The following is a 16,948-nucleotide window of genomic DNA, read 5'->3' as shown; positions in this document are numbered from 1 at the left end:
CTATTCCTTGGAGAAAGACATGATGCTAGGAAGCATGGAGAGTCGGTGAAGGACAGCAAGACCTTCGCCCAGGTGGACTGACATGATGACTGCTGCAATGGGTTCTAGTGTGTCAGGAAGTGTGAAGATGGCACAGGATAGGAGGCAACAATTCTCTGGCAGTTCACATCCACCACCTTCTCTAAGGGATTCCTCTTGTGCAGTTTACAATGTCTTGAAAACCTGTTGAAAGGTCAGATGTGAGTTGGTTTCAGCTCAACAACAATGAGTTGTGTTGACTTTTAATGTTATGTATATGAAATACATACACTCTACTGCAAGTGTAATATGTATTTATGTATGATAAAGACAACTTTCTCTCCTCTCTCTGTCTCTCTCTCTCTGCCTCTCTCTCTCTCTCTCTCTCTCTCTCTTTTTTGCCAAACTTTGAGGAGAAACTAAGGTGTTTCCCCATAGGCTAAAATTAATGTTCCCATTCTCTAGAAGGTGATCTAGTAGTATGTGGAAATTATCAAACAATATATTAACAACACATGCAAGCAAAATATTGCTGAAGCAGGAACTTAAGGAATTTGTGAAAACAAAACCAACTCTATAAGAAATACTAAAGTAAGTTTTCATACAGAGACTGCAGAGGAAAGCAGATGGATCAAATTAACCAGAAATAAAAAGAAGAAAAGAAATGCTACCACATGGTTATAATAAAACCAAGCCTATCAACAATCCCATTAAATGTAAATTATTTAAATGAACCAATTAAGAGGAAAAGAGTAGGAGAATAGAATTTTTAAAATCCCATCACTCTGTTGCCTACAAGAGACACATTTAAGAAATGAGGACAAAGGCTAACAACCAAAGACTGGGGAAAAAAGATTCCAAGACAAAGACATCCATAAGGGAGCTGGAGTGTCAATACTAATCTCCAATATTCAGAAGGAAAGTCACCGTTAAGAGATAAGAAAAAACACTCTATGTGATGAACGAGGAAGTTCGAATTGTTATGAAGGAATTGGCAAAAAACAAGGCTCCAGGAGTTGACGGCATACCAACTGACATATTTCAACAGACACTGCCCTGGATGTGCTAAGTTGTTCCAAGAAATCTGGAGAACAGACAGCTGGCCCACTGACTGGAAAAGACCAATATTTGTTTCCATTCCAAAGAAAGGTGACCCAACAGAGTGCGGAAATTATCGAACAATACCTTTAATATCACATGCAAACAAGATTCTGCTGAAAATTATCCAAAAATGTTTGAAACAATATGTCAACAGAGAACAGCCAGATGTGCAGGCTGGATTTAGAAGAGGTCATGGTACTAGGGATATTATAGCTAATGTTAGGTGGATCTTGGCAGAAAGCAAAGAATACCAGAAGAATGTCTATCTGTGCTTCATTTACTATGCAAAGGCTTTTGACTGTGTGGATCACAACAAGTTGTGGCTGACTCTGAGAAGAATGGGAATCCCAGAACATTTGATTGTGCTAATGTGGAACCTCTACTTGGACCAAGAGGCAGTCATCAGAACAGAGCAAGGAGACACTACATGGTTCAAAATCAAGCAGGGGGTTAGTCAGGGATGCATTCTGTTTCCATACTTTTTCAATCTGTATGCAGAACAGATCATCCAAGATGCTGGGCTATATGAAGAGGAATGTGGCATGAGGCAGGATTGGTGGAAGAATCATCAACAACCTGCATTATGCAGATGACACAACCCTGCTCGCTGAAACTGAGGAGGACCTGAAGTGCTTGCTGCAGAAGATCAAGGACTGCAGCCTCCTATATGGACTGAAGCTCAACATCAAGAAAACAAAGATTCTCACCACTGGGCCAATTGGCAGCATCATTAGGGATGGTGAAGAGATTGAGATAGTTAACAGTTTTAGTTTACTTGGCTCCACAATCAACACTCTTGGTAACAGAAGCCACGAAATCAAGAGAAGAATTGCACTGAGAAAGTCAGCTGTGAGGGACCTCTCAAGAGTACTGAAGAGCAATGACATCAGACTGGAGAATAAGGTGCGTCTGTTCCAGGCTATAGTCTTCCCAATTACATGCTATGCATCAGAGAGTTGGACAGTGATAGGGTTGATAGAAAGAGAATTGATGCATTTGAGCTGTGGTGCTGGAGACAAGTGTTGACTATACCATGGACTGCTAGGAGAACAATCAAAAAAGTTTGTCCTGGAGAAGGTGAAGATGGAATGCTCCTTGGAGTCAAGGATTCTGAAGCTTTGTCTGACATACTCTGGGCATGTTGCAAGGAGGTACTGGTCCTTGGAGAGGGACATCATGTTTGGCAGAGTGGAGGGGCGGCAAAGGAGAGGAAGACCTTCGATGAGATGAATTGATTCTGTGACTGGAGCGGTGGGAATAAGTGCATTTGAGATGGCTAGGTTGGCACAGGATAGAACAGTATCTAGAGCTCTTGTACATAGGGTCACTATGAGTCACAAGCAACTCGATGGCACATAACAACAACACAACAATAACTGAAGGTACAATAGATCAGGAGGACGTATCCTTAGTTAACATCTATACTTTTATTGATAGACTTACAATACACTTAAAACAGTGGCTAACAGACTTGAAGAATGAAATAGACAACACCACAATAGTAGTGGGAGACTTCAACACATGACTCTCACCAAAACACAGGCCAACTCAAAAGAAACTCAACAAAGATACAAAAGAACTAAACTATAAAATCAGCCCAATCAGCCTCATACATATATTCAGGCTACATAACCCAATAAAACCTCAATTTACTTTCTTAAGTGCACATGGAACATTCTCCAAAATTGACCATATATTAGAACACAAAGAAAGGCATGCCAAATTAAAAAACACTGTAATAAAACAAAATACTTTTTCAGACCATAATTCTATAGGTAGACATTAACAAGAAGTTGTTGTTGTTGATGTTGTTGTTGTTGTTGTTAATTGCCTTCTAGTTGAGCACAACTCATAGCTACCCTATGAACAAAAGGCCCAAATCTCCTCTATCGACATTTATCAAAGTCCATAGAGTTTCTGGAGGCATTTTATTTAGGAAGTGGATGCCACTCCTGCTTCCAAGAAGAGAATAAAGAAAAAAAGAAGACCCACATGGAAGTAAAATATTAGCATTCTTGAACATAACTGAGTTTTGGAAGAAATAAAATCTGAAAGAAAAAAAACATTCCTCAAAACAAAAGAAAATGAAAATACAAAATATTAAAATCCTTGGGACAGCTAAGGAAGTCCTCAGAGGTCAGTTCATGGCAAATAGCAAACATACACGCAAAAAAGAGAAAGTAGCATAATAAACTACTTAACTCAATACCTCCATCAAATAGAATAAAAACAGTAGTTTAACCTCACAACCTGTAGAAGAAAGAAATTGTAAGCAGTAAGGATGAATTAAATGGTATAGAAAACAGAAAAACAGTTGGAATTGTCAACAAAACTAGAACCTGGTTCTTGGAAAGGGTCAATAAAATTCAAACCACTAGCAAATTTAACAAAAGGAAAGAAAGAGAAGACCTAAATAACTCAAATAAGAAATGAAAGAGGTGACATCACAATAGAACTAGCCAAAACTAAATTGAAATATCATTAAAATAATATATTGGAATATTATTAAAAACTTTAATCCAATAAATTTGAAAATCTAGAGGAAATTGATGCCTACAAACACCAGAGCCTATCCAAATTGACACAGAAAGAAGTAGAAAATGTGAAGATTAATCATAAGAGAAGAAATTGAACAGGTCTAATAAAACTACTACCCCCTAAAAAAAAATCTTAGCCCAGATGATTTCATTGAGAGCTGAACTATCACCAATGGTATTTTAATTATTTTTTTAAAAAAAGAAAAAGAAGGACACGTCCATAGTAATTCTAAGATGGAAGCATAACCCTAATAAATACCAAAATTAGGCAAAGACATAACAAAAAAAAGAAAGGTCAATATGGCTCATAAGTATAAATGTAGAAATTCTTAACAAAATCTTGGCTAATGGAATCCAACAGCACATAAAAAGATAATTCATCATGAGCAAGTGGGATTCATAACAGGTATGCAGGAATGGTTGAACATGAAAAAACCAATCAATGTGATTTATCACATTAACAAAGCAGAGAACAAGAACCACATGATCTTACCAATTGATGCAAGAAAAGTTTTCAACAAAATCCATCACAACATCACTTTCTGATTAAAACACACAGCAAACACAGGAATAAAGGGAATCTCCTCAATATAGTGAAAACTATATATACACACAAAACAAAGAACCAATATCATTCCCTATGGAGAGAGACTAAAATAATTCTCCTTACGATCAGGGACCAGGCAAGGCCACCCACTATCACCACTCCTATTCAATACTGTATTAGAAGTTCAAGCCAGCTCAATAAAACAAAGAAAGGATATAAGAGGCATCAAAATTGGCAAAGAAGTGGTGAAACTGTCACTATATGCAGATAACATGATAGTGTACATAGAAAATCCTAAAGATTGAACCAAAAAAAATTATAAACCTAGTAGATCAATTTAGTTGAGTGGCAGGATACAAGATCAACATACAAAAGTCAGTAGACTTTCTCTACAGCAACAAAGAAAACATAGAAAAGGAAACTAAGAAAGCAATACTATTTAAAATAGCCAACCACAAGATGAAATATTTGGGAATGAACCTAACTAGAGACATAAAAGACTTTTATAAGGAAAACTGAAAAATGTTACCACCAGAAACTGTCAGAGACCTAACTAAATGGGAAAACATTCCATGTTCATGGATAGGAAGAATCAGCATGGTGCAAATGACAACCCTACCAAAAGCAATCTACAAGTTCAAAGGAATCTTGACATAGATATAGAATTCATTATTCAAGGAAACAGAAAAAGCAATCTCCAATTTCATTTGGAAAAGAAAGAGACCCTCAATAAGTAAAGCTTTTCTAAAAACAAAAACAACATTTGAGACATCTCACTTCCTGATCTAAAAAACTACTACACAGCTTAGTAATTAAAACAACATGGTACTGATATGACAAACATAGTAGATCAATGGAATAGAATTGAAAATGTAAAAATTAACCCATTAATCTATGGTCAACTGATATTTTACAAGGTAATAAACCTGTTGAATGGGGGAATGACAGCTTCTTTAACAAAAAAGTTTGGCAAAACAGAACATCTGCCTGCAGAAAACTGAGGTAGGAACCAAATCTTGCACCATACACACGCACACACAAAAACTTTAAAGTGAATCAGAGACCTAGGGGTAAAACCCAAAGCCATAAAGATCCTAAGAGACAAAATGTGAGCAATATTAGAAATCCTAATCTACAGCATAAATAGGCTTGTGAACATAGGCCAAAAATGTGCAACTTGGAAAAGATCAGTGAATGGTACCTTCTTAAAATCAAATCCCTGTGTGCATAAAAACATTTCTCCAATAGAGTAAAAAGGAAGCCCACAGAACTGAAAAAAAACCCCTACAACGCATTTTCCAAAGATATTTCAGATAAGGGTTTCATAATCAAAGTTTAAAGACTATTACAGGGCCTCCACAAGGAAAAAACTGATTAGTCAAATCACAAAATGAGCAACAGATGAGAAAAAAACTTCTTCCTAAAGGAGGACGTCAACTGGCAAAGAAACACATAAAAAAATGTTCATAATCACTAGCAAACATTAGTGAAATAAAAGTTTACTCCAGTAACATAACAAAGCTCAAAAAATAGCAAACAATAAATTTTGGAGTGGATACAGAGAGGTTGGGAGTGTTATGCACTGCTGGCAGGACTGTAAAATGGAAAAACCACTCTGCAAGGAGCTTTGCCAATTTCCTCAAAAAGAAAGCCCATATGACCCAGCTATTCCACTGCTAGAAATGCATACCAAGGAAATCAGAACAGAGACACTAACTTATATTAAATACCTATGTTCACAGCAGTTTTTTCACTATAGCAAGAAAATGGAAGCAGCCCAAATTCTCATCAGTAAATGAATGGATCTCAAAATTGTGATACATTCCCACAATGGAATACAACACTAAAGAGCAATGATTTTGTAAAAGATTATATAACATGGGAGAAAATAGAGAGCATTATGCTCAATTAAATACTTCAGTCACATAAAGACAAATATTACATAAGGCAGCTATTGTGAAAATAGGAGGATAACTAGTAATATTTGTATAAATGTTCAAAAGGGAAAGGAGAGAAGAGGAGCAGAAAAAGGAGAAGGGGGGAAATATCACTGGAATAGCAGTGGTTAGTGGATGGAGCAGGAAGGTGAGGAAGGTCCAGTGGTGGCTTGAAAATATGGGTGATAATAGGAATGTTGTTGAGTATCGACTAGGAACTGACCCATAGCTGACCCTACACTGGATTTTCAGAGGCAGTAAATTTCACATGAGGAAGTTGCCCATCTTTCTCCCTCAGAGAAAGATGCCTTTGGTTTGCAATGCATTTTCTTGCCACTAAGCGACTAGAGCTCCTTTAAGATACAGCAGTGGTAATTAACTATATAAAATATTATGCATATAAATGATTGTATAAAACACAAAATACACGTACAAAACATGATGTATATGAATGATTATATACAAATACTTTTTTTTAAAAAAGAAAAATATTGCTAAAGATCATCCCAAAATGGCTAGAACAAGATACTGACAGAAACCAGCCAAAAATTCTAGCAGGATTTAGAAGTCATGTCTCCATGCTGTTCATAGATAGATCATGGATGAAGGCAGAGAATATCAGAATAATTTCTATTTGTATCTTACTGACTATACAAAGGCTTTCACTGTGTGAATAATAGCAAACTATGGCTAACATTGAGAAGAATGGGAATCCCGGAAAATCAATTGTGATAGTATAAAACCTGTTGTCCAAACAAAGCAGTGGAACACTGTGCAGTTTAGAATCATGAAAGCTGTACATCAGGATTGTACCCTTTCTCAGTATTTAGTCAATTCTCTATATCAATTCAACTGTATGCTGAGTCCAGAGAACCTAGACTTTACGAAGAAGAACGTGGCATCAGGATTGGAGGAAGACTCATCAACAACCTGCCTTATGCAGATGACACAATCTTACTTGCCAAACCAGAGGAGAACTTGAAACATTTACTGCAGAGGATCAAAGACCATGCATGACAACATCAAGAAGAAAAACTTCCTCACCAATAGATCAGGTAGGCAATGTCATGATTGATTGGAGATAGCATTGAAATTGTCAACTACTTAAATCTTACTTACATTCACAATTGAATTTACTTAAAAACACCAGTGGCACCAGGAGTTAGGAGATCAGGAGATATATTGCATTGGGCAAATCTGTTGTCAGAGGTCTCTACAAATTAATGAGAAGCAACAATGTCATTTTGAAGACATAGAAGCACCTGATTCAGGCCATGGTCTTTTCAATCACTTGCTATGCATCTGAGAGCCAGACAATGAATTAGGGTGACAGATAAAGAACTGATGCCCTTGACTTGTGATCTTGAAGGAGTACTAAAACATTGACTAAAAAAAACCAAAAACAAGAAACAAAAAACCCTACCAAACACTCAACAACAAAAAACAAAACAAAACCAAAAGAAGCAATAATAAGATCTGTCTTGGAAAAAATACTGCAAGAGTACTCCTTGGAGACAAGAATGGTGAAATGCTGTCTCATATATTTTGGGCAGGTTCCTAAGAGAGACTGTTCCTTAGAAAGGGATATCCAGCTTAGAAAGGTAGCGTGTCAGTGAAAGAGGAGACGACTGTCAATGGTATGGATTGACACAGTGACTACAGCAATGGGTTTATGTCAGTTTTGAGGAGGATGGGACAGGATAGAAGAGGGTTCAGATTTATCTTTCATAGTGTTGTTATGAATCATACTCGATTTGACACTTAACAACAAAACAACAAAATGAATATAGTTTCTCAGAATGTTGAGTTATTTGTTAAGAGATGCTCATTTTTGCACATTGCTATTCAACTGGAGGGACAGCACAAGAGAGAAAGACCCTTGATGAAATAGATTTATTCAGTGTCTGGGATAATAGATGTAGGTGTGTCAGCAGCAATAAGATTCACACAGGATAGAGCAGGGTTTAGGGCTGTTGTACTATGACTCTGTGTACAGCAGCTCTGAAACCTGTCCTGTCCTGAGCCAGTCTCACTGATTCCAACACACCAACCTCACTGCCCCAGTATCAATCCATCTCATCTGGGGTCTTCCTCTCCTGCTTTGTCCCTCTACCCTTCTAAGCATGACGTTCTTCTCCAAGGACCGGTCCTTCCTGGCCATGTGCCCAAAGAATGTGAGACAGAGCTTCAAAATCCTAGCCTCCAGGGAGAAACTTGGTTTCACCCTCTCCAAGTCAGAACAATTTGTTTTCTTGGTGGTCCAAAAAGGTATGTTCAAGACTCCAGCATCAATTTCTCTTCTGTCATCCTCAGTCATTTCCCAATCTCTGATTCATAGCAAGTGATTATGAAGACCATGGCCTGGATCAAGCACAACTTACTCTCTGACATCATTGCTTTTCAGTACTCTGGAGAGATCTCTGACAACAGATTTTCCCAATGCAATTAATCTTTTTATTTCCTGACTACTAGTGCCAAGATTGTTGATTGTGGAGTCAAGCAACCTGTTATAACAACCTCAATCTCTTTTCCATCTGTCATGGTGCTGCCAATTGGTCCAGTGGTGAGAATCTTTGTTTTCTTGACATTGAACCTCGATCCATATTGAAGACTGCAGTCCTTTGACCTTCTTCAGCAAGCTCTTCAGGTTCTTCTCAGTTTCAGCAAGCAAGGTAGTATCATCTATATAATGTAGGTTGTTGAGCTTTCCTTCAATTTTACTGCTGTAATTCTCCTCATACAGTCCAGCTTCCCAAATGATCTGTTCTGCATATAGGTTGAAAAGGTGTGGAGACAGAATGTATCCTCGAGGCACTCCTTTCCTGATTTTGAGCCATGCAGTGCTTCTTTGCTTTGTTCTGAGGACTGCTTCCTGGTCCATGTATAGGTTTTTCATAAGCATGATCAAGTGTTCTGGGATTCTCGTTGTCCTCAAGATTAACCACAGTTTGTTGCGATCTACACAAACGCCTTTGCACAGTTAATTAAACACAGATAGACATTCCTCTGATAGTCTTTGCTTTCTGTCAAGATCCATCTGACATTGGCAATAATTTCTCTAATGCCACGACCTCTTCCAAACCCAGCTTATATTTCTGGTAGTTCTGTCAATGTACTGTTCCAGTTGTTTCTGGATAATGTTCAGCAGGATTATGCTTGCATGTGATATTAATGATATTGTTTGATAATTTCCACATTATGTTGGGTGGGTCACTTTTTTTTAATGGCACTAAATATGCATCTAACATTGGCAATAATGTCTCCAGTGACACGACCTCTTCTAAACCCAGCTTGTATTTCTGGTAGTTCTCTGTCAATGTACTGTTACAGCTGTTTCGGATAATCTTCAGCAGGATTTTGCTTGCGTGTGATATTAGTGATATTGTTTTATAATTTCCACATTCTTTTGGGTCACCTTTTTTTGGAATGGGCTTAAACATGCATCTCTTCAGTCAGTTTGCCAGGTAGTTGTCCAGTCACTACTAATTGAAAATATTTAGGCTTTTATTCTTGGTGGGTTTATAGCTTACATAGGTTCCAGATTTCTGTGCAACCATCTTAGAGGCAAAGACAGTGAAACTTGGTCTCACATACTTTGTTAGGAGGGACCAGTCCTTGGGAAAAGGTATGATGCTATGTTTGGAAAGGCAGAGGGTCAATGAAAAATAGGAAGACCTTCAACAAGATAGAGTGACACGTACAGTAACTAAATGAACGAGATCAAGTAGATAAGAGATAATGAGGATGGCACAGGACGTTGTTGTTGTTGTGCACTGTCAAGTCAGAACCAACCCGTAGCTGAGCGTCTGGCAGGTATTTCGAGGCAGTTAACCTCACAGGAGGAGACTGCCCATCCTTCTCCCGCAGGATAGGGTAAGGTTCTTCATAGGATCGCTATGAGTCATAGTGAACTCAGCAGGAACTAATAATAACAGCTGAAAAAAGTATGAGACTGTCCATAAAAAGCCACCTTTCTCATGCTTCCCTTACACAGAGAACTGGTAAGTACGGAGAGAGAAAGAATCATTTGAGTAGGAGATTCCTGCACAAACTTTACAAAAGTCTGTGATCTTCTTGTAAATGTGATAAACCATGCAAAGATAGAAAAATGCTCATAAAAGTGTAAGAATTAAATAAATAGCATGCATTAAGATTATTGTTGTGTAAGGAGCTGCCCCAGCCAAAAGAGACATGATTCAAATAAATCTGCCAGCGGCTCTATAAGAGAAAGATGGACAGTCTATTCCTGTGGGATTCACCACCTCTGAAAACCCACTGGAAGGTAGATGGTGAGTCAGTTTTCACTCAGCTGTAAATTTTAATATTCACCTGTCACTTTGTCATATATCATGTGGTTTATGTGTTGCCAAGAAGCTGTAGTTGTTGTAGTGGTTAAACATCATTGAGTCAGTAGTGCCTCATAGTGACCAGAACAATGGATCTGAACTCTGCCCTCTCTTATTCTATCTTGATCAATCTCTAACATTCCCAAGCTCACTGTTACAGTCACTGTGTCAGTACACCTCATTGAAAGTCTTCTCTTCCTTCACTGGCTCTCCACCTTTCCAAGCATGCTGTCTTTTCCCAAGGATTGGCCCCTTCTAACTATATTCCCAGAGGATGTGAGACAAAGGGTCACTAGCCTTGCATTCAAGGAGCACCCTGACTACATTTTTTTTCCAAGATATAGACTACATTTTTTTTCCAAGATATAGTTGTTTGTCCTTTTGGCAGTCCATGGGATGGTCAGCACTCTTCTCCAATGTCACAACTCAAAGACATCAATTTTTCTGTCATCTTATTCATTGTCCAGTTGTCAGCTACATAGAAAGTAATTGAAAAGATCATGGGTTGTATCAGGCGCATCTCAGTCTTCACACTGACATCATTGTTTGTCAACACTTTAGAGAGATCCCTGAGAGCTGATCTTCTCAGTGTAATATGTTTTTTGATTTCTTGCCTGGCTGCTGGTGTTGGATGCCAACAGTGCTGATTGTGGATCCAAGCAAGTTGAAATCATCGACAATTTCTATCTCTTCTTCATCTGTCATTGTGCTACATGTTGTTAATAATGCAGGTTGTTGATTAGAAGAGATTCATATTTGTTCCTATTCCTTAAAAAAGGTGATCCAACAGAATGTGGATATTACTGAACAATATAATTAAATGTTCCATGAAGTAAAATACAGCTGAAGCTTATTTAAAAACAGCTGAATGGAGAACTTCTAGGAATTAAATCTGGATTTAGACGAAATCATAGCATGAATTATCATTGCTGATGCCAGGTGGATTTTTTCTGAAAACAGAACATACCAGAATAATTTCTATATGTGTTTTGTTGCTAATTAGAAGCCATATGAATGTGTGGATTATAAAAATTATAGCTTACATTGAGAAGAATGGGAATCCCAGAGCACTTAATCTTGCTCATGAGAACCCTATGCCTAGACCAGAAAGCTATTATATTAACACAGCAAGGGAACATTGCATGGTTAAAAATCAGGAAAGATGTTTAGCAAGGTATATTCTTTTTCAGTATTTATTGAATAAATGATTTGTTCAACAGAACAAATCGTTCAGGAAGCTTGACAATATAAAGAATAATGTGGCATCAGGGTCAGAAGAAGAACAGCTAAGTGGTAAATTTTAAAAATACCAGCAGGATCATCCGTAGTAGATGTATTTCAGTGGAAATCTCAAACTAAGGCAGATAGAAAAGCAAAATGAGTCACACACTTTTGGAGAAATTGGTGAGTTAATGTTGTTGTTATGTGCCGTTGAGTCGCTTGCGACTCATAGCGACACTATGTACAACAGTCCTAAACTCTGCTCTGTCCTGTGCCAATCTCACTGTCTCTGATACACCCATCCCAATTACCACAGTCACTGAATCAATCCACCTCATAGAGGACCTTTCCCTCCTGCACTGTCCCTCCACCCTACCAAGCATGATGTCCCTCTCCAAGGACCGGTCCCTCCTTACAACATGTCCAAAGTAAGTTATACGGAGCCTCAGAATCCTTGCCTCCAAGGAGCCATCTGGTTTAACCCTCTTCAAGATGAAGCTGTTTTCCTAGCAGTCCATGGTACCCTCAATACTCTTTTCCAGCAGCACAGCTCAAAGGCATGAAATCTCCTTCTATCCTCCCTAGTCACTGTCCAACTCTCTGATGCATAACAAGTGATTGCGAAGACCATGGCCTGTATCAGATGCACCTTAGTCTCCAGAGAGACACCATTGCTCTCCAGTACTTTGGAGAGGTCCCTAACAGCAGACTTTCCCATAGCAATACATCTTTTACTTTCCTGGCTACTGGTGTCAAAAGTGTTGACTGTGGAGCCAAGAAAACTAAAGCTGTGAACAATCTAAATCTCTTCACCATCCATCCTGACGCTGCCAATTGGTCCAGTGGTGAGAATCTTTCTTTTCTTGACATTGAGCTTCAATCCATATTGAAGGCTGCAGTCCTTGACCCTCTGCAGTAAGCGCTTCAGGTCCTCCTTAGTTTCAGCAAGCAGGGTTGTGTCATCTGCATAATGCAGATTGTTGATAGATCTTCTACCAATCCTGACCCCACTAGTTTATGGATATCAGTGTAACATTATCTAATATAGTGACAGAAGATGATATTCTCAGCTTGGCAAGAACTTAAAATACAATGAGGAAAGAACTGCTTCCTTCCAAAACCAACCCAAGTACCTGCCTCTACCCTTATATTCTATGACAGAGCTTTGGTCTCCTAGTGGGTAAGGAGGTCCACTGCCAACCCAGAGTTAGGTGGTTCAAATACATCACCTGCTCTGTAGGAGAAAAACGGGCAGTTTTCTCCCATGTACTTTTCTATCTCTGAAAACCTGCTGGATGGGCAATTACAAGTTGATTCAAACTCAATGATTCATAAGAACAACAACAATATTCTAAGAGCTTCACAAGAACCGAAGATGACAGAACTCTCTAGTTCGGGTCTACATTTGCACCTGAAACTCGAGTTCTCTTACCGTCCAGCCATAAGGAGCTCTTTCTCTGACGCCTGCTTCCGCATCTTGGTGTAGAGGTCCATGGTGAAGACTGTGCTGGCGCTGTTGAAGATGGAGGTCAGAGAGCTCATGAGAGAGGCCAACATGACCGACAGCATCAGGCCTCGCAGTCCTGTGGCCAAAAGAGGATACACACTAGTTAGGAGCTTGATGTCATGATCTACCATGGCCTTATGGAACCAAAGTCATTCAAAGATGAAAGTGTTATCTGGCATTAAGTGCGCCAAATAAATAGTATACCTAGTCTTCTGAATTAATAATAGCTTTCAGTTCTGGGGCTTTTATTTACAGATAAGAAATTATGTTTCTAACTGGGCTGTAAAACAGCTTTGAATCCAAAGCCTTAACCATTATGCTGGCCAGAAATAGGTCATGTTCATTTCTTCATTCATTCAGGGTCCAGCCAAAGGCAAGTTGCCTAGGAAAAGTATTCTATAAATGGCTAACAAATTGACTTAAGTAAGTAGAAGATAGATTGACCAAGGAGTTATCATCCTTCTTACATCAATTAATCTATAGATCAACCCTCCAATGACATCCTAGCACAGATGTCTTGTTACCATTAGGCATCAGTTCCATCACCAGCAGGGGGTAGGCATAGTTAGTGCAGCCAACTTCCATTCCACAGTGTTTCATACACTCAGAAGGTACGACACATGCCACCATATCTGAGGAGAAAATCAGAGGAGTGTTCACTACACTCGTACAAAATAAGTACAACTCATGACCAGTAGGCAAAAACAGGTTGCAGATTCACAAGGAAAAAGATGTGTTGGCTGAGAAATGAAGATAACCCCAGACGGTCATGGCTCAGTGTTCATATCAGGGTCCTGGCTGATCTGAGAACTGAACACAACTTTGTAAGAGCCTCAGGCCTATTGCTTCCCAGGTGCGAACTTGATGGCTCTGCTTTGGAATGAATGACAAGCTAGGCTGACAAGCAAACAAAGGGAGCTGATTCTGTCCTCCAGAAGCAGCAGCAAGAGGATAAATTGTCCCAGGAACACAGAATCTCATAAATGGATAAACTAACAAACAAAACAAGCCTGTGTCTAATTGCATCGAGTCTACTGTCTTTCTCTTACATCTGAGAAGGAGTATTGATTGTGATGATCAAGTGAGTGGCTATATGTGGGTTGTCTCCCTCTATTGTGCCTATTGTATAATAGCGTGGTGACTGCTCTTTGCTTCAACAATATAAAAACAGAAAGCAAAAGTTTATAAACACCAAAAATATTAGTACTTCAGAACACCTCCTCCTTTAAAAAAAATCTTCCTAATTGTCACCCTCCATCCTTTTTAAAGGAATCCCTGATGGCTTAATGGTAAGGATTGCACTGCCACCCCAGAGGTAAGTTGTTAAAATTCATCAACAGCACTACAGGAGAAAGATGGGCAGTCTCCTCAGGTATGATTTACTGCATCTGAAAACCTACTGGAAGTTCAGCTTTGGGTTGTGCCTAACTCATCAGTACACAACAATAGCAATTTCTTTTTTGCATAACAGAATTGCTTCAATAAAATTTTATAGTCACCTTTCTTCATTTAATAAAATGTCAGAATTTTCTGAGGTTGTGATTTTCCACAGAACAGGTAAATTAAATTTTTGGCTAGCCTTGTTCTTTAAATAGTTATGTATTCTTGACTATTTAAAACAGCATTGTAGTATTATTTTATCCAAATAAAATGAAAATAATTACATTTAGTGTCTTCTGGATAACAATAGTCAAAAGTTTTGACTAGCCAAGATGTGTCCAGTTATATTTTCTTCATATTTTATAATAAAGAAGGAAATTGACTTTAAGGAAGATTTTCAACAATAATTGAATTGATTCAGAAATGAAAACAACACCAAAATACCAACTTCAAACCAGTACAAGTTAGTGCAACTCTCCAGCCTTCTCAGAGGGATCAAGATATGTTCTCCAGATCACCTCAGGTGACAGAAGGCCATGGATTCAAAGACACTGTTCTACCAACTCACATTTGCACAATTCTACCTCATCTCTGGCCTATTTTCAAATTTTACTAAAGGTAAAATATTGTCATTGAATTATTCTAACTCCTGATATTATCATGCGGACCAGAATAGAGCTGTACTATATAAGGTTGTAAATGTCTGTAATATTTCAAAGCAGATCTCTAATCCATTTTTCTGGAGAGCCTCTGAATGGATTCAAACTGTCAAACTTTCAGATAGTGCTGGATTACTTAACCATTTGTGCCATTCAAGGATGTCCCGTAAGTTTGTTTCAAGGCAAGAAGGCATTCACTAAATTAGAAGTGACAGAATTCACATGTCAACAGGATTTAAGCAGATAGCTTAAAAGAACTAAGTGAATAAAGTGTCAAGTACACCAAATGTTCTTACCAAAACTTCTGTACAACTGTTCCTTTTACCTAAAATTGTGTTTTAACTTCCATTCTAGAATTTTCTAGTTAGTCAATGCTTTAATATACCTTTAACACACTTCCCAGAATTCAAGCATTAAAGAAGATGGTAGATGTGGGTGAACGACTTGCCTGGGTACAGGATGCGGCTGATCATTCCTGGCATCACCATGAGGAACATGGGCAGCAGCTTCAGGTACCCACACATGATACAGGCGGCCTTCACATGAGACATGTTCTTGCCTGAGAGGCAGCGCTGCACAATGACCTGCCAGGAAAACACATGCACTCACGAAACAAGCAAAGGATGACATCAAAAAAGATGAGTGTCTCTTTTCAGGATTTAAGGTTACAAAAAAGTGATATGGTTAATGGTAAATAAAGGGTTTTGGTGTAAGATCAAAACTCCAACTCCAGCTCCATTACGTGATATTTGACCTCTGTGTGTCTTGAGTTTCACATCTTTTTGTTTTTATTGAATTTTTTTCTTTCATTCATGTATACAGATTTCGCATCTTCTCTCCCTTTTTATTCCATACGCATGTCCTATTCCAGATTGTTAGTTACATTATTCACAATGTCTCTTTGTGATTGTTCATTCTTTTCAGATTGCCCTTCTTTTCATCTATTCTAATATAGTATTCCTTATTTACCCACTATCATCTTTAAGATGTCTTTTGCAAGACATTTGTATAATGTACATAAAGTCTTTGACATATAGCAATCCTCTTCAGTCAATAACTATTTATGCTTATGATTCCAGTTCACAAAGTAAAAATGTCCATGTGTTCCTCAAAGTTTCTGCTACTGGTCCCTACCACAAATTTTGTGTAAGATGTGCCTTGGCATTTCAGACATAAAAGAGGCCACTCGCTCATCAATAACCACCCACTCTCATAGTCATTGAGTCAAACCTGACTTATAGCTAAGCCCCAGTGTGTTTTCAGAGATTGTAAAACACATGGGTGGGGATTTCCCATCTTCATTCTATGGAGCTGCTGGTGGATTCAAACCACCAGAGAGATACCACCTTTGAGACAGCAGTATAACTCCCTATGGACTACACCACCAAAGCTCCCAAATTCTCTCTGCTTAATGTGCAATTGCTCCCATAAGACGCTATGGAGTCATCATGGAAATGTAATAGGGAACAGTCTGTATAGAACTCTGAGACATTCATCTTTAGATTAACTATGGATTAAATTGGGAAGGGCGTACGCCAGGGATGCATCCTATCTCCATACCTTTTCAACCTATATGCAGAACAGATTATCCGGGAGGCTGGGCTCTATGAAGAGAAATGTGGAGTCAAGATTGGTGGACGATTTATCAACAATCTGCGTTATGTGGATGACACAACCCTGCTTGCTGAAACTGAG

At 38.5% G+C, this 16,948-nt stretch overlaps 1 protein-coding gene across 1 annotated transcript in view; it reads right to left on the bottom strand.

Annotated features, from left to right (window-relative positions):
- LOC102869094 (low affinity sodium-glucose cotransporter-like) overlaps nucleotides 1-16,948 on the bottom strand; it is a 79,602-nt gene that overhangs the window by 22,006 nt on the left and 40,648 nt on the right. Inside the window, exons 7-9 of the mRNA XM_006894891.1 lie at nucleotides 15,702-15,837; nucleotides 13,739-13,846; nucleotides 13,140-13,290 (exon numbers count right to left, since the gene is read on the bottom strand). Of these exons, the coding sequence (XP_006894953.1) occupies nucleotides 13,140-13,290; nucleotides 13,739-13,846; nucleotides 15,702-15,837 (395 nt within the window). The remainder of the gene's footprint in view (nucleotides 1-13,139; nucleotides 13,291-13,738; nucleotides 13,847-15,701; nucleotides 15,838-16,948) is intronic.

Source organism: Elephantulus edwardii, unplaced genomic scaffold, assembly GCF_000299155.1.
Source record: "Elephantulus edwardii isolate Elephantulus edwardi_28Jun2011 unplaced genomic scaffold, EleEdw1.0 scaffold00151, whole genome shotgun sequence".
NCBI classification, from domain to species: Eukaryota; Metazoa; Chordata; class Mammalia; order Macroscelidea; family Macroscelididae; genus Elephantulus; species Elephantulus edwardii.
This window is presented reverse-complemented; position numbering and strand designations above follow the sequence as displayed.